The sequence below is a fragment of the Ranitomeya variabilis genome, chromosome 4 (assembly GCF_051348905.1).
Source record: "Ranitomeya variabilis isolate aRanVar5 chromosome 4, aRanVar5.hap1, whole genome shotgun sequence".
NCBI lineage: Eukaryota > Metazoa > Chordata > Amphibia > Anura > Dendrobatidae > Ranitomeya > Ranitomeya variabilis.
This window is the reverse complement of record NC_135235.1, coordinates 630,406,024-630,424,724: the sequence shown is the minus strand read 5'-3', so window position 1 is coordinate 630,424,724 and position 18,701 is coordinate 630,406,024. Positions and strand designations below refer to the sequence as shown.

Sequence of the window (18,701 nt, the reverse complement as noted above, 5' to 3'; positions counted from 1 at the left end):
GTCATAAGTTTTAGCTCCTTTGATATGTAGTAGTAACAGCCGAAGGCAATATCTTTCTTGATCCTTGACACTAACAGTATACATGCGTCCAATTATTCTGCTAACTCCTCGTTGTCTTGGATTCCAAGTTTTATTCCAAATGTAATGCTCTGGAATCTCTCGGTACAAATAGTGACTTGCGTTTTCGTCATGTTAGATCAGCAAAAACCATTTCATTAATGTTGATGTCGTGCTTAAAGTTTTTGAGACATCTTTGACTTCAGCATCTTCAAAGAAATAAAGCTGCTGTTGATTTGGTAAATGAATAGCTAAACGTATAATGGCATCGGGAGAGAAACCCAATCACCTTACCTACAGATCACCCAAGAGTAACCACAGCAAGAACTTATATTGCAATATATTTTTATTTACCATATGCGGCAACAATACATATAAATATTCATCAATAAAACTGTATAATTAAAACATTAACTGTACGCAACACAGGACAAATGACAATATATATAATAAGACGGCTGTCCCACTGCTATATAAAGGGGTCCCAACCAGGAGCAGGCTATATTAAGCCTATTGCTCCTATAGCAATAACTCAAAGTGCAAACAGTGCTAAAAAATCATAAAACACCGTGCAAAATACTGAAACTGTAATTCATTATAAATTACTGAAAGGTGCAAGTAGTGTAATCAAAATACTAAAAGTGCAAATGTGCTAATATCCTCAGGCTGCACTCAGGCAGCTAACCTCCATACATAAAGTGCAGCAATGTGCAAAAAGAGCCGGCAGGGACCATATATATATATATATATAAAAATGCAGATGTATACCTTGGGATAGCCGTGTCCTGTGGCGCCGCGCCCCAACGCGCGTTTCGGACTATTTCCTTCGTCAGTGGGACCCCTGACGAAGGAAATAGTCCGAAACGCGCGTTGGGGCGCGGCGCCACAGGACACGGCTATCCCAAGGTATACATCTGCATTTTAAATATATATGGTCCCTGCCGGCTCTTTTTGCACATTGCTGCACTTTATGTATGGAGGTTAGCTGCCTGAGTGCAGCCTGAGGATATTAGCACATTTGCACTTTTAGTATTTTGATTACACTACTTGCACCTTTCAGTAATTTATAATAAATTACAGTTTCAGTATTTTGCACGGTGTTTTATGATTTTTTAGCACTGTTTGCACTTTGAGTTATTGCTATAGGAGCAATAGGCTTAATATAGCCTGCTCCTGGTTGGGACCCCTTTATATAGCAGTGGGACAGCCGTCTTATTATATATGTAATTTGTCCTGTGTTGCGTACAGTTAATGTTTTAATTATACAGTTTTATTGATGAATATTTATATGTATTGTTGTTGCCGCATATGGTAAATAAAAATATATTGCAATATAAGTTCTTGCTGTGGTTACTCTTGGGTGATCTGTAGGTAAGGTGATTGGGTTTCTCTCTCCACTAGGTGGCGTGTGTCACCAACTTACATAGCATACCACAATTTGGTGAATTTTAGTATTGGGAATAAAATAGATATATATGTCCCCTATATTAGTGGTATTGCTGTGTTCTAACAATACGTATAATGGCATGGGACTGTGAATGCATTGGAAACGCAAATATCCTCCAAGCAGCTTCTGGAGCACTGACATATCTTGAGTCAACAAAAGTTGATGATTCATCGTGATTGACTGTTTTCTGTTGTATTTCGATGTTAGCTTTGTCATGCCCCTTGTAGATGTACTTGAAGAGATATTTTACACTTTTTATTGAAGCACAGATTTCTACGTTGATGTGACAGTTGTAGCATTTTGATAAGTACGGGTTGTATGGGACTATCCATGAGTTATTTATAATTTTGCTTGTTGCAAGCAATGTTATCAATGTGTTGTCGCCGGTAGGTTGGGTAGCCATCCAAGTCTTTAACAGTGTGCTGTTTCAACTCCTTTGGAAACCCTTTTGTACACTTTCCGTTTTCCATGCATGGACTTTTTGGATTTGCTACACCGCATGGGCCATGAACCATATGAGAGACTACAATATTATACAGTTCAGGAAACTTTTCTTGGTTAGGAATTTCAGCCCACACTATATTGTCAATTTCTTCCTCCGTACGAATCTTGGAATCCGTGTCTAAGATAATTAGTATATGCACATGTGGGAGACCTCGTTTCTGAAACTCTATGATGTGTACCATTGCTACGACTGTTCCAAAAAGCCCATTTTTGATGTCTTTCAAAAGGCTGATGAGTTTCAGTCGAAATACACGTGCGACTAAGTCCGGCCTGTGTTCAACTTTTTGCCAGGGTTCTAGATTTTTTGTAATTTCCGGCCATTTAGGATTACAGGTCATTGTCACAAAAATGTCAGGTCTTCCAAACTTTGTTACTATTGCCATTGCATCTTGATAACGCTGTTGCATGTTGCGGGGGCTACCTTCAAACGATGACGGGAGGATTACTGTTTTTCCAATTGGAATTCCCTTTTCAATTGATTGTTTTTGCAAATATTCTTGAAGAACGCAGTAGTCTTCAACTTTAAGTTGTTTTTTGGTTCATTCTTATGAAATTTAGATGATTAGCTTCAATTTTAACATATGCGTCAATTAAGGACTGTTGTGTCAGTTTCCCACCGTTAAAATAGGATTGAAGTAATTTCGGACAGACAGACGAAAACAGTAGTATTGCAGCTGTATAATTCTTCTTGAAGTTCCTTGTTGGTTTAGGTTTTCATGCCACCCTTGTTCACCTCTTGGAAAGAATAGCGGATACAGAAGAGCATCAAGGTTGCTGTGCAAAATGCTAATTCGTGGTGTCTTAGGAACCAAAGGGTTGTTTTGGTCTGGCTTAAGATGGACTAATATATCCCTTTGAAAAGGAGGTTCTCCATCATCGTTTTGAAAAACAACTGCGACCTCACTTACACGTTGTTTGTTGTAAAGTCAAGGATTCTGTTTATGTTCTTGTTTAATGGCCATGACAATAGAAGGCATTTCAGTACCATTTTGTATAGCCCTCTGTTCCTCCTCAGCTTGAACGTCTTTTAGCATGCGATATGCGGCAGCAAATGGGCTTATTTTTTGTAAATGTACAGCTATTTGGTTCATCAGTTCAGCATCACACTTTTCATTTTCTTTTAGGTTCATCCTTTGTTCTGTAGCCTCATTTGTATCAATGATGTATAATTGTGCAAATTCTGCTGGTTGTCATGACTCTGGGTGAAGTGTTCCAGTGCGGTGGTAGATCTGGCCGTGAATTTTAAAACAATACGGTCCGAATCCAGGGGGCGGTGCAATGTTGGCACCGAATGAAGCAAACGCATGAGAACTGTTGATGTTTCTGATATTTTCCATGAAATTTCCACTGTGTTGATGCATTCCTTTCATTAACTGCTCAAACAGATCTGAGTAGTGAGGTCTCGGTGGCATAACTTTTCCTTTTTGGCAGCATTGAGTAAACTGATTGTCAGATGGCTTTTCATCAATGAAATTCAGAGAGTCGCATTTAGAGCAAACTGCATTCATATTCCCACAGTAGTGTTCATGAATTGTACTTTCATTGTCTGTTACGTAATGTGCAAGTTGTTGAATATTGTCCTGGTCGTGCCTTAGTTGGTAGAGCATTCGTTTTTTATGAATTTGGCGATCATGATGTTCCTGTCGTACAACAGTTTGTTGTGGTATCTCCGGTTGGCGACGGTGTCTGTGAGATTCCGCATCCTGGGCTTGTCTAGCAGCAGTTTGTTGTGGTGTCTCCTGTTGGCGACGTTGTCTATGAGATTCCACATCCTGGGCTTGTCTGGCGGCAGTTTGTTGTGGTGTCTCCTGTTCCCGATGTTGTCGTTTTCTTGCTGCTGCTGCTTTTCTGTCATCCTCATTGGCGTATTTTCCTTTACGACCCATTCTAAGATAGAAACACAGGGAGATGCCGCCCATACAGGGAGACGCAGGCACACACCCTACACAATGGCGGCACTTGACAGCAGTGGAGGACAATGACGATTCCAGAATTCGCGGCAGACTGTGCCCGTCGCTGATTGGTCGAGGCCGGCTGGCCTCGACCAATCAGCAAGGCGGGATTTCCGAGACAGACAGACAATTAGACCCTTAGACAACACAATGGCGGCACTTGACAGCAGTGGAGGACAATGCCCGTCGCTGATTGGTCGACCAATCAGAGACTGTGCTCGTCGCTGATTGGTCGAGGCCTGGCGGCCTCGACCAATCAGAGATGCGGGATTTCCAGGACAGACAGAAAAACCCTTAGACAATTATATATATAGATTTGGTGATGTCATAATCAACTGATGATGTCATAAAAATTTTGATGATGTCATAATCAACTGATGATGTCATAATCATACTGATCCTCAAAGATGAATGTTCAGATACATTTGATACTGGGATGATCAAACCCAAGCTGCTGCAGTGACCGAGGTTGTTCCTTTGTCTGCTACCTTCAGTGACCAAATTATGTTATCTACTTTATTGGAACTGGAAACAACATCTAACGCTGAGGTGGCTGACAGGGAGCAATCAGATGATACCATTGTGTCTAAACCTTTTTATTATCCTGTAGCATCACGTGTTCCAGCTATAGATATGTTCCAAACAGCCATAGAGATTGAGGTAATTACTTTGTTGAAATCTGATTCAGTTTGTATGGATAATATGACTGAGCAGGAAAAACAGGCATGCAAGGAGTTAAGTGATAATCCTCACATTATCATTAGGTCTGATGATAAGGGGGGTCAGTGGTGGTGCTAGACAAGACTGTATATCAGAAAGAAATTTTGTCAATGTTGTCGGACACTGCCACTTACCGCCCCCTATCCAGCGATACAGCTGGAAGAATGCAAGAGGAGCTGCGCTGTGTTCTTGGGAAGAGCTGGCACTGAGGGCTATTTCTAAGAAGACATCTGAATATTTATATGTAGAGAAACCTGTATGTCCTGTGTTTTATGCCCTCCCCAAGGTGCACAAAGCTCAATTCCCTCCTCCTCTCCGTCCGATTGTTGCTGAATTGGGAGTTTGTATGAGAGACTTTCTACATGGGTAGATAGGAAATTGCAGCCAATAGTAAATCGTATGATACGGTTTATTGTCCAACATCAGAAATGTTACTTGGTTGCATGACTACTCATGGGTAATATTTAACATTATCTCTCTCTACTCCTGCATTCCGCACAAACTGGCTGTGGCAGCCAGAAGCGATATTTAGTTTCAGACTAATATGTATCCAGCAGATACTAATAGATTTATTATCATGGCAGTCCAGCATTTACTAGTCACAAATTAATTCAAATTTGATGCCTCATATTACCTACAGGTGCAAGGTTGTCCAATGGGGACAAATTTTTCTCCCTCTTTGGCTAACACTTATATGGCTCAGTGGGAAAGACAGTTTGTACACAATTTGACAAATCCATATTTGAAGCATCTGATGTGATGAGGGAGATACATCGATGACGTCATAATTATATGGTGTGGTTCCATCGATGTGTCCCCCCACACTCCCCTGTCTGAACTTATCGAGTATTTAAATAGAAATCAGGCAAACATTAGATTTACCTTTGAAGTCCATGGTGAAGCGGCACCCTATCTGGATGTTGTCCTGACTGGTAATGCAGAATCGGGCATTATTCAGTCTACCCTATTTAGGAAACTAATAAGTGGCAATTCCATTTTACATGCATAAAGTTGTCATCCTCCGCATGTGATACGGAATTTGCCCATAGGGGAGTTGGTGTGGGCTAAAAGACTGTTCCCCAGATCAGGCTCTAACCAGAGCAAATCAGAGGATTGAAAGGAGGTTAAAAAATAGGGGTTATAAAAAATGGATGCTCCTTTGGTAAAGGAGAGAACTAGGGAGTCCTTACCTGGTGATGGAAACCGCACAGACAGAGTTAATGCACAGTATATACCTACATTTTCAACCACCTATAGTGTGGATTATAATAACATTGTCGCACTGAGGCACAAGTTTTTGCGCATTCTTTAATTCTTTATCAGGATGTGGTTTTGGCCAAAATCTTGTAAAAAGGCTATTGTTGTGTTCCCAGACATGCCAGAGCATTAGGTAATATCATTTCCCCAAGTCTTTTTGTCAGTGCAGAAAGAAGACCTATCTGGTTGACACAAAAAGGGTTTTATAAATGTGGGGGAAAGAAGTGCACCCTATGTAGGCATATGGAGAGAACATATGAATATTGTAATGGTATGACCAACAAGAAATATTTGCTTAAAGCATTTATTAATTGCAGCACCACACATTTACATAGCGACATGCATGGTGTGCAATAAGTACTACATATAATGGAGATGTAAGTTCCCGTAGGGTTAAAGTCATAGAGAGAGTCGGGAAGCCGGCCAAGGGTGGGGATTGGGAGTGTACTTTGGGATGTCATGAAACTTATTGGATAATGGAGTTGGGAGCTAAATTCCCTATAGGGCTAAATTATCGCAGCGACATTAGCTATTTTTATTAATTGCTGTTGGCAGTTCGAGCTTATATGTGGGTTAGTTGTGTGTGTGTTTTGTTATTTTGTTTTTTATAATACATAGAGTTGCTATACTGAGTAAGTAGAGATGTCTTATTTTGTGTGGACAAGGAGTTGATAGTCTGTGTAGGCGTCATGATTTCTGGTAGGCTGTCTCACATTTGATTTTGTAATGAATGTAAACCAATCATGTCAAGCAACAGGTGTACATGGTTTTACTTAATGGAATGGATATATAAGGATGCTTTTATGTATTGTTCATATGCCTATGACTAAGAACTTTGTTCGAAATGCGTCAGGCGTTTAGGGGCTGCATCCCCGCATGATGTTTTCTTTCTTGACATGAAAATAAAATATTGAAGGATTTTATGAAGAGTCGCCTGGTGCTGGAACTTTTTTCTCCTTTTTTACTATTGCTAATGAGTGGTATCCAGCCACTTGTTCCTGGCACCTCTGTTCATCAGGATTCCAGCGAGGCACCACTATTCCCTTTCCCTGTTCCTAGTATGATGTTTTCTCTGATGGCAGACAAGATTTGAATTCCGAATAAAACATTTTCCGCAAATTGAACATGAAAATGGCCTCTCCCCTGTGTGAATTCTCTGATGTACAGTAAGTTCTGATTTATCCCTATATCCTTTCCCACATTCCGAACATGAAACTGGTTTCTGCTCTCTGTGAGTTTGCTGATGTCCAACAAGTCTTGCTTTACTGATGAAATTTTTCCCACATTCTGAACATGAAAATGGCTTCTCTCCTGAGTGAGTTAATTGATGTCTAATAAAATTTGCTTTCTGATTAAAACATTTTCCACATTCTGAACAGAAAAATGGATTCTCCCCAGTGTGAATTCTCTGATGCATAACAAGACTTGATTTACTCCTGAAATATTTTCCACATTCTGAACATGTCAGTGATTTTCTCCTTAAGTGAGTCAGATTATTTCTGAGTTGAGCTTGAGGTGTATTTGCAAAAATTAGACGTTCTCCACACGTATCTGGGGTGCTACTATGATTATCAGCTGCAAAATCTGAGAATAACACATGTCCCTCGGAGCTCCTGGTAAAGTCATCTGCCAAGAATAAAATGGATTTTATTATTTTTATATAACACTGCATTTTAATTAATATTTATGTTTATATACTTTATATAATTTACATAAAAACTATAATAAAATTAAATTACCAAAAGACTAAGGCAGTAGAGCACAAAGAGGGGCTGATAGTTTATAGTGTTAGTCCACCAGGTTATGAGCTTTCAAATTTTCTCTTCTCTATTGTAGAAATCTTCTCTGTAGGTTCATGTTTCACTTTGTCTGTCACCAATCATTTACATTTACATTATCAGAAGAGATTCATAAAGAGGACTCTAATAAGTTTAATTAGATGATTCCATATCATATCTCTGACAAGTGACAAGCACCCAAGAATGGAGGAAAACAACAATGGAGGCGCGGACTGGTCATGTACACATTGTTATGTCTGTCAGAGGCTGCAGACTTGTTGAAAGCCACCACGACATGCACAGTCCAGAGGAACTATGACTTTCACCTCTTAACCCCTGTACAGAGATCTGGTCTGACAATTGGGTCAACTGGAATGCTTCCTTGGAAGAGATGCTATTCAGAGAAGCGTACCAGAAGCAAGAGAATGTTCGGGAACTCAGGTAAGATCCAGGAAGTCAATGTAATTACAAATTTGTAAAAAAAAGAATAGTAAAATAAAAGTGAGCTGAGGTAAAGCAACAGGAACGTTTACTGGGAAAATAGCAAGCCACAACAGTTTCACAGAAGCAAGTCAGATCTTAACTGGAAATGAACAGCAGGATTTTAGGAGCTTAACCCCTTAACCCCCGGAGCTTTTTTCGGTTTTGCGTTTTTTGTTTTTTCCTCCTTCCCAGAGCCATGACTTTTTTTTGTTTTTCCGTCAATATGGCCATGTGAGGGCTTGTTTTTTGTGGGACGAGTTGTACTTTTTAACTACATCATTGCTTTTACCATGTCGTATACTAGAAAATGGGAACAAAATTCCAAGTGCGGCAAAATTGCAAAAAAGTGCGATCCCACACTTGTTTTTTGTTTGGCTTTTTTCTAGGTTCACTAAAACTGACCTGCCATTATGATTCTCCAGGTCATTACAAGTTCATAGACACCAAACATGTCTTGGTTCTTTTTTATTTAAGTGGTGAAAAAAAATTCCAAACTTTGCTAAAAAAAAATAAATACAATAAATTGTGCAATTTTCCAATACCTGTAGCGTCTCCATTTTTCATGATCTGGGGTTGGTTAATGGCTTATTTTTTGTGTGCCGAGCTGATGTTTTATTGATACCATTTTGGTGCATTTAAGTCCTTTTGATCGCCCGTTATTGCATTTTAATGCAATGTTGCAGCGACCAAAAAACGAAATTCTGGCATTTTGACTTTTTTTCTCGCTACGCTGTTTAGAGATCAGGTTAATCCTTTTTTTATTGATAGATCGGGCGATTCTGAACGCGGCGATACCAAATATGTGTAGGTTTTATTTTTTTATTTTGAATGGGGTGAAAGGGGGGTGATTTGAACTTTTATATATATTTTTTTTCATATTTTCAAAAACATATTTTTTGTACTTTTGGCATGCTTCAATAGCCTCTATAGGAGGCTAGAAGCTTCCACAACTTGATTGCTACATAAAGACGATGCTCAGATCGCCTCCATGTAGCTGAATTGCAGACTTGCTATGAACGCCAACCACTGGGTGATGTTCACATCAATCTGGCATCAGCAACCATAGAGGTCTCAAGGAGTCCTCTGGTTGTCATGCCAATGTACCGATGACCCCGATCATGTGATGTGGGTCACCGGTGCGCGCATTTCTGGCCGGCTGGCCGGAAGCACTTGATAAATGCCACTGTCAGAGTTTGACCATGCCCCAAATGTAAAAAATAAGAGGATATATATTTAGAATCACACTCTGTATATATACACACAAACACAAATCTTTTGGACTGCAGCAGAAGTATATGCATACCACAGTGCACCACACAGTTACATAGCTTCTCTGGAGCTGCATATTTATTTATTTTACTTACATATATAGTGTCATTAATTCCACAGCACATTACAGACATTATTGGCACTGTCCCCAATTGGGCTCACAATCTAAATTCCTGATCATTATGTATTTGCAGTGTGAGAGGAAATCGGAGAACCCGGAGAAAACCACGCAAACACGGCAAGAACATACAAACTCCTTTCAGAGGTTGTCCCTGGTGGGATTTGAACCCAGGACCACTGAAAGGCTGCAGTGCTAACCACCGAGCTGCCTGTGGAGACACAGCATTGTATCTTAATTAACCAGAAGTCTATTTTTAGCAAACCAAGAAGAATAGGCTGTTATCTGTATGTTGGCTTTTGAATTTAAGCATTTCTTTCTGGTTGGTCAAGAAAACAGACTTTTGTTTGTGTAAACCTGAAATATTGACTTGTAAGCTGATATGTGATATAACATAGTGTGCTCTTATCCTTGATGACTAGTGATATGCTAATTATGGATTGGGTAGCCCAGAAATTTTGTTGATTTTTAAAACAGAGGAGAAAAATCTATGCAAATAGATTACATAATCAAACAAGGCGACTTGGTCGTAACCATTCTTCCCCTTATCTGTGATGCTGGACTGAAGGACACTGGTTAAACATAAAAAGAGGCGATATGCCTCAAGGAAACAGTGAGAGACTCAGAGACAGAGATACAGCCAGATATTCTGGCAAGGCATTCAAACATCCAGGGGACTGCTGCCAATACATCATGGTCCCATCACGAGGGACATGTATCTGTCATTCTACAGGAAACAATCTAGGAGACCTCAGCCCCGGTTGGAAGAATACAGACCTGATTCATTGACCATTGCTGAACCATGAATATGTTTGGAGAAAGCCAGGATTAGGACTCACCGGTGGCCTGGCTCCATAGAGATGTTCGGGGAAGCCAGGTTGTGATCCTCGGGACAAATGGCTTCGTAACTGAATGGACTATCATCTCCGCTACACTTGTCGTTACCTCCTCTCTGAGTGCGTGCCACAGGTGGTAGCCGACCCTGGGAGCTTTGACGTAATAGCTGCCATTGTCCTGGCAAGACAGCAGAATGGTGAGACTCTGTAATGTGCACTATCTTGCGGTATTTTGCTGGGACTGTTCTACGTGTTATCTGCTTGTTTTGTATTTCAATAATGCATCACCACATTGTTTTACCCTCACCCTGTGTTGTCTGAGTAGAAAGGGAGAGCGGGAATTTGGCGGGACAATCCCAGGTCCATGCGGTTCCGACTAGAGGACCTGGGCCCCTGCCGACCCCCGTTAATATCAGTCAATGTGTAATGCTATCATATCACCATGCTTACTATGATATACACTGCTCAAAAATATAAAGGGAACACTTAAACAAAATGTAACTTCAAGTCAATCACACTTCTGTGAAAACAACTGTCCAGTTATGAAGCAATACCAATTGTGAATCAAGTTCTCCTGCTGTTGTGCAAATGGAACAGACAACAGGCAGAAATGATAGGCAATTAGCAAGAAAACCCCTATAATGGAGTGGTTCTGCAGGTGGTGACCACAGACTATTTCTTTTTTCTGATCCTTTTTGGCTGCTTTGATCACTTTTACATTTTATCATTGCTCTCACCCATAGAGGTACTGTACAGTAGCATGAAGCGGTGTCTGCAACCCACAGAAGTTGCTCAGGTAGTGCAGCTCATCCAGAATGAGAGGTGTTTGTCAACACAGTGTCCAGAGCAAGGAGCAGATACCAGGAGACAGGGAAGAACACCAGGAGACATGGAAGGGGCCGGAGGAGGACAGCAGCCCAGAAGCAGGACCACTACCTCCTCCTTCGTGCAAGGAGTAACAGGAGCAGCAGTGCCAGAGCCCTGCACAATGACCTCCAGCAAGTTACTAACATCCATGTGTCTGCTCAAACTGTCAGAAACAGACACCACAAGTGGGTGTTGTGCTTACAACCTAACACCATGCAGGGCGATTGGCATTTGCCAGAGAACACCAAGACGGGCAGATTCCACATTGGCGCCCTGTGCTCTTCACAGACTTTCCTGGAGAGTCAGTCGATGATGGTGCCGGAGGACAGGTAATGTGTGATGTCTGGCAGTGGTAGTCATCAGACCATACAGTTGAAATCACAGTGGTAGGGCACAATGAATTGTGGAGCAGCTGTTGGGAGAGAGACGAGAGAGCTGCCCAGCCAGAGACAGGAGGAAGCTCAGCAAAAGTGCAGGACGTCAGATGCCAGAACAGTGTCTCTTGTTCTGAGGCAGTCAGAGGAGGATGAAGGGCAGTGAAGAGAGTAAGCACAGGAAATAAGCCCATGCTTACCACTGATTAGCTGACATCTACTGATCCTCATCTCGTCTTCGTCTGGAGAAGAGTGTCTGCACATGCATAGTGGTAAGCTTTAAAGGAAAAAAAAATCACGGGCAGTGCTTTTTTTCCGAACATTACAGATGGCAGAAAAAAACACCTGCTTTTCCTGGACTGTCTGTAAATATTCTGATGGTTGGCAACCCAACTCTATATTTCCCAGCCTACACAGAACTACAAGTCCCAGAGGACATAAACCTAGAACTGTCACTCTGAGTCGCCTGCTATGAGAGTGATTTTTTTATTTTCACGCCTGGGTATTACAAACTTTAGCGAAACACCTGGTTTAAAGTTCTCACCACACAACTAAATAAGTTCCTTGGGGGGTCTAGTTTCCAAAATGGTGTCACTTGTGGGTGGCTTCCACTGCTTAGGCACATCAAGGGCTCTCGAAACACGACATGGTGTCCCATCTCAATTCCAGCCAATTCTGCGTTGAAAAAGTCAAACGGCGCTCCTTCCCTTCCGAGCTCTGCCATGCACCCAAACAGTGGTTCCCCCCACATAAGGGGTATCAGCGTACTCAGGACAAATTGCACAATAACTTTTGGGGTCCAATTTCTTCTGTTACCCTTGGGAAGATAAAAAGAATTGGGATCTGAAGTAATTTTTTTGTGAAAAAAAGTTAAATGTTCATTTACATAAAAAAAAAACATTCCAAAAATTCCTGTGAAGCACCAGAAGGGTTAATAGACTTATTGAATGTGGTTTTGAGCACCTTGAGGGGTGCAGTTTTTAGAATGGTGTCACTTTTGGGTATTTTCTATCATATAGACCCCTCAAAGTGACTTCAAATGAGATGTGGTCCCTAAAAAAAATGGTGTTGTAAAAGTGAGAAATCGCTGGTTAACTTTTAACCCTTATAACAAAAAAAATTTGCGCTGATGTAAAGTAGACATGTGAGAAATGTTATTTATTAACGATTTTGTGTGACAGATCTGTGTAATTTAATGGCATGAAAATTCAAATTTGGAAAATTGCGAAATTTAGAAAATCTACAGAAAATTTCCATTTTTTTCAGAAATAAACGCAAGTCATATCAAAGAAATTTTACCACTATCATGAAGTACAATATGTCACGAGAAAACAGTCAGAATCATTGGGATCCGTTGAAGCGTTCAAGAGTTATAACCCCATGAAGGGACAGTGGTCAGGATTGTAAAAATTGGCCCTGTCATTAACGTGCAAACCACCCTCGGGGGTAAAGGAGTTAAACCGTGCTTCTGGCAATCGTGCCGGAAATATGCCCACCGATCGGGGGTCATCAGCATAACAACCAGAGGTCTCCTGGAAACCTCTATGGTTGTCAGTGCCGGATTGCTATGAGTGCCACTCAGTGGTCAGCGCTCATAGCAAGTCAGTAATTCAGCTACATAGAGGTGATCTGACCATCATCTCTATGTAGCAGAGCCGATCAGGTTATGGCAGCTTCTAGCCTCCTATGGAGACAATTGAAGCATGCCAAAAGTTAAAGAAAAATGTTTTTAAAAATATTAAAAAAAAAAAAAAAAAGTTCAAATCACCCCCCTTTTGCCCAATTCAAAATAATACAATAAAAAAAATCAAACATACACACATTTGGTATCACCGTGTTCAAAATCGCCGGATCTATCAATAAAAAAAAGGATTCACTGATTGCTAAATGGCATAGCGATAAAAAAAAGTGAAAACGCCAGTATTACGTTTTTTGGTCGCTGCGACATTGCATTAAAATGCAATAACAGGCAATCTGCACCAAAATAGTATCATTAAAAACATCAGCAGGGGACACACAAAAATAAGCCCTAACTCGATCCGAGATCACGAAAATTGGAGATGCTACGGGTATAAAAAAAGGCACAATTTTTATTTTTATTTTTTTTTTAGCAAAGTTTGGAAAAATTTTTCACCACTTAGATAAAAAAGAGCCTAGACATGTTTGGTGTCTATGAACTCGTAATATATAAATAAACCCGGCACTCAACTTAAAGTGGATCTCTTTTGTATTTTATTTCAAAAGAGAAAATAAACGTTTTGGCCTTTCATGGCCTTCTTCAGTAACTATGTACAAAAATGTACATTCTGAAGAAGGCCATGAAAGGCCGAAATGTTTATTTTCTCTTTTGAAATAAAATACAAAAGAGATCCACTTTAAGTTGAGTGCCGGGTTTATTTATATATTGTCACATGGTGTGGGATCCTACCCTGGCACCTTCACGGAGTAGTGCATACGGTTTATATTCCTATGAACTCGTAATGACCTGGAGAATCATAATGGCAGGTCAGTTTTAGCATTTAGTGAACCTAGCAAAAAGCCAAACAAAAAACAACAGGGGATTGCACTTTTTTGCATTTTCACTGTATTTGGAATTTTTTCCCAGTTTCCTAGTACACGACATGGTAAAACCAATGGTGTCGTTCAAAAGTACAACTCGTCCCGCAAAAAATAAGCCCTCATTTGCCCCTGAAGGAGAGCAGGCTATTTACTTTTTTGCCAAAGCTACATGGATAGGGTCTTCGAACTAATTTTATAAACTAGGAGTCAACTGTGGAGAGTTCTGGAGCATCAGAGAAAAGAGAAAAAGATGCAAACCTAGGGGTCACACTGCAGGAGGGAAATTATAAATCCAACAATCTGGCTTTCAGAATGCGACAAATGTGAGCAGAGCCTCAAATGCAGGCAACAACTTTCCCTAAAGAAAAGAGAATTCCTATGGTCAGCTGATAATTGGTAATTGAGGTCAACCTTGACTTCAGAAAAAAATTAAGGGACGTGCTGCAAAGGCTTGGGACTAACCAATTTCATTATGCTGAAACCATACAGCAAGATAGCGGACTATCTTGGCTCGGTCTTGCATGTTATCCCTGACAGCATGGAGGGGATCCATATGGCCAGTTATATTGTTATGTCTGTCAGAGGTCACAGGCTCAAAAAGACTACCTCCGATAAACTTGGTACAAGCCACTTCATCTACCAGAGATTCCAGAGGAACCCCCGTTTTCACCCTATAACCTCAGTACAAGGATCTGGTCTTAAAACGGGTCCCAATAGATTTCTTACACGGAAGCGCTGCTGTCTGGAGGAGCAAACCCGAGGCAAGAGAATGGCTGGGTAGCCAGGTCAGTGTCAGTGTACGGACAAAATCGTAAAGAAAAATAATTATCAAAAAATGAGCCGAGGTCAAAGAACAGGAATATCCACTGGGAGAATAGCGAGGCACAAGTACACAGAAGCAAGTCAGATTATAATTGGCAGTGGACAGCAGGATTTCTGGAGCATAAGGCTATGTGCACACTTTGCGGGTTCTCCCGCAGCGGATTTGATAAATCTGCAGGGCAAAACCGCTGCGGTTATCCCTGCATATTTATCGCGGTTAGTTTTGCGGTTTCCGCTGCGGGTTTACTCCTATACTATTGACGCTGCATATGCAGCAATATGCAGCATCAATAGTAATGTTAAAAATAATAAAACATGGTTATATACTCACCCTCTGACGTCCCGATCTCCTCGGCGCTGCACGCGGCGGTATGGTTCCAAAGATGCTGTGCGAGAAGGACCTTCATGACGTCACGGTCATGTGACCGCGACGTCACGGTCATGTGACCGCAACGTCACCGCAGGTCCTGCTCGCACAGCAACCCTGCCACCGGACGGCCGCGTGCAGCGCTGAGAGGTGAGTATATCATTATTTTTTATTTTAATTCTTTTTTTTTTTTTTTTACACAAATATGGTTCCCAGGGCCTGGAGGAGAGTCTCCTCTCCTCCACCCCAGGTATCATCTGCACATTATCCGCTCACTTCCCGCATCGTGGGCACAGCCCCATGCGGGAAGTTAGCGGATCAATGCATTCCTATGTGTGCAGAATCGCAGTGATTCTGCACAAAGAAGTGACATGCTGCGGTATGTAAACCGCTGCGTTTCTGCGCGTTTTTTCCCGCATGTGCACAGCGGATTGCGGTTTCCATAGGGTTTACATGTAAATGTAAACGCAATGGAAACTGCTGCGGACCCGCAGCTGCAGAAACGCTGCGGATCCGCGGTAAAACCCACAAAGTCTGAACATGGCCTAACACTGATAGAAGACACAAAACAAGAACTGTAGCCATGTGTCAACCTCAACAAGAGTGCGGCGCCGCCTGCCATGTCATGCCTTCAGAGAAATGCATGTAACCAGTTTTACCTATGCCTTTGCAACATCATTGAATTGTAGTGTCTTGTGATAACTTTTCCAGCAATGCCATCTGTTAACATGTTCCCTTATGGAAGCCTGTTTATTTCTGCTTCATTGTTACTGTGCAGTCTAACTTTTCTTTTTGAGGCTGCCATAGTTTCCCAACAGCCTCTTCACTAGCCTTACCCATTCTTTCTTCAGCAGCCATCTTGGCCCCTTGAAAGCTGACACGCTGATTATTTCTCTCTTGATTTTCTGCCCTTTTGGTTGTTTACCTCAACACAGCACAGTCGATGAGTTATTATGTTCCCCTTGTTAGCGCTCACCATACTGTATGATGCAGGTGTTGTGTTCTTCATGTTTTCTTATTGAATAGTCTCTCTTCTGTCATTATAACTATCTCCACTACCTGCTATGTTATGTAATTATGTGTGTTTCCGGTACCATACGTAATGCTATGTACCTCAGACTATGTGCTACAGCACACCCTATTAGATGACTACCTAAATTCAGCTCCAAGAGCAAGACCAAAACCTGCCAATAATCAATGAAAAATCATACCAGCCATCGACCCTCATCCACATTAAGCATGAATGTTATTCTGTTTACCTACTACCACCAATGTGACCTGGAGAGCTTCCTTCACAAACACCACTGCCGGCTGTTAGGTGTGGAGTTCCAGCCGCTGCACAGGGGGAATCTCAAAACATGTCCGCTGTGGTCTCCCATTGTCCTCCAACCACAGTAGAGCCTGCTCAGCAGAGATGTCGATCCCAGCGTCTAGCTCAAGAAGAAACTGTGCGCTTGGTTACTGCTGCCTTTCCAGGCTCAGCCTTTGTAACCAGGACTGATCAGTGGCGAGCAGACGTTCCAGGGACTAAGTCCTGCTTTTCTTCTACTGAGCATGCCCATGGGACGACCTCTCATTGGAGGTCGGGGGTCACATGCTCAGCAGGTCCTGTAGCGGCTCCGATTAGACCACTAGGAAGGTCCCGGAGAGCTCTTAGGTTCTCCCTGGCACCGCAGTTGCGGAGCCGAGCGCTTGTGGTCTAGAGGGACTCTAACCCCATGTCCTTGGCCCATGCTTGCGTTCTCTCTACGGTATTGTGGCCCTGTGACACAACAGGGTTTACTTCCTACATACCGGGTGGAGCTAACCTGTGTGTGTTCAAATCATACCGCCATTTACTGTCTGCTATTACCGAGCAGCAGGTGTCATCTCTGCACGGTGGACCTCAGGCTGTGAACGCACCTTATACCATCCTTATAATTATTTGGTGCTTCCGCCAGCCCTAACACCGGCCTAGACATCTCTGCCAGTAAAAGAGATCAACATCTTGGTTAAGTGGCTAGGAAATGAATTGGCAGAACATGCAAAATGCATCAGAGATATCAATATCAACCACCCCAGCAGAGGCATGTACATAATATGGGAGAGGCTCGACGAGTGCCATGGCTCCTCAGAGATGATAGAAGAATCCCTCTTTAAAAAGTTGGAAGACTTTCCTAAAATCTTTAACAAAAGCGTTCACAAGCTAAGAGAATTGAGAGACTTCTTGGTAGAACTCCAGGTCGCCAAGACTGAAGGAGACTGATGTCCCTAGATACAGCCAGGTGTATCAAATCCATTGTGCAGAAGCTACCTTATAGCTTACAAGAGAAATGGGTCAATTGGGGGAGCTCAGATTAAAACAGCAACACAATGTGCTCTTCCTTCCATTCTGCTTCTTTGTAGACTTTGTACGCCAGCAGGCTAAGATCAGGCATGATCCCAGCTTCGACTTTTCCACTGTAGATACTGCCAACCCAAGAACAGGTAAGACTGCTTCAGTCCATAACCCCAGAGGCACACCTATTATTGTGCACAATTCGTTATACCAGACCTGTAGTACAGCAGAAACCGAAAGATCACTAATGAAAAATCCAAACAGGGAGGTTCCTCCTACATAAAAGGCCTCACCACCTGCAAAAGTGCAGGATCTTTAGGGAAAAATCTCTTAAAGACCATAGAATTTTCCACAAAGATAACAACATATGCTACAGGTGTTGTGCATCTATATCTCACTTTGCTAGAGACTGCAAAGCCAGTATTAATTGTTTAGAGTGTAACAGCCAAGAGCACAATACTGTTGTACACCCAGGGCCAGCACCACAAACTGACTCACCCATAGACCAACCTACAGAGCACGGTGAGGAGTGGAAAGACAGTGCACCTCCTGAAGTGTCACGCCAATGTACTAAAGTTTGCGGAGAAGTTCTTAGCAATAAATCCTGCTTGAAGATCTGTCTTGACACAGTTTACCTTACAGGCCACAGAGAAAAGGTGGTTAAACTCTATGCTATCCTCCACAATCATAGCAATATATCGCTTACCAGCTCAGTTTTGAGGGACTTCGTTCATCCTACTGACTTAAAACTTACACAGAGGTGAGTGCAGAATCTGGGAGAAGAGCCACAGTTTATCAAATCAAGTTCCTAGGGCAGACGTCCTTCCCCATTCCTACATTTATTGAGTGTAATTCGGTCGAGAACAATAGAGCAGAGATCCCCACACCAGAAGCAGCTCTACATCATCCTCACTTGAGAAGCATAGCGCATCTCATTCCTACACTCAATCATTAAAACAAGTTGATACTTTTGC

At 41.9% G+C, this 18,701-nt stretch overlaps 1 protein-coding gene across 4 annotated transcripts in view; it reads right to left on the bottom strand.

Annotated features, from left to right (window-relative positions):
• Positions 1–4,550: 4,550 nt before the first annotated feature.
• Positions 4,551–18,701, bottom strand: part of LOC143767305 (gastrula zinc finger protein XlCGF66.1-like) — a 60,942-nt gene continuing 46,791 nt past the window's right edge. For all 4 annotated transcript variants that reach the window (XM_077255538.1, XM_077255540.1, XM_077255541.1 and 1 more), the window contains exon 8: positions 4,551–7,563. In XM_077255538.1, coding sequence (XP_077111653.1) covers positions 6,974–7,563 — 590 coding nt within the window. In that variant the 3' untranslated portion in view covers positions 4,551–6,973. The remainder of the gene's footprint in view (positions 7,564–18,701) is intronic.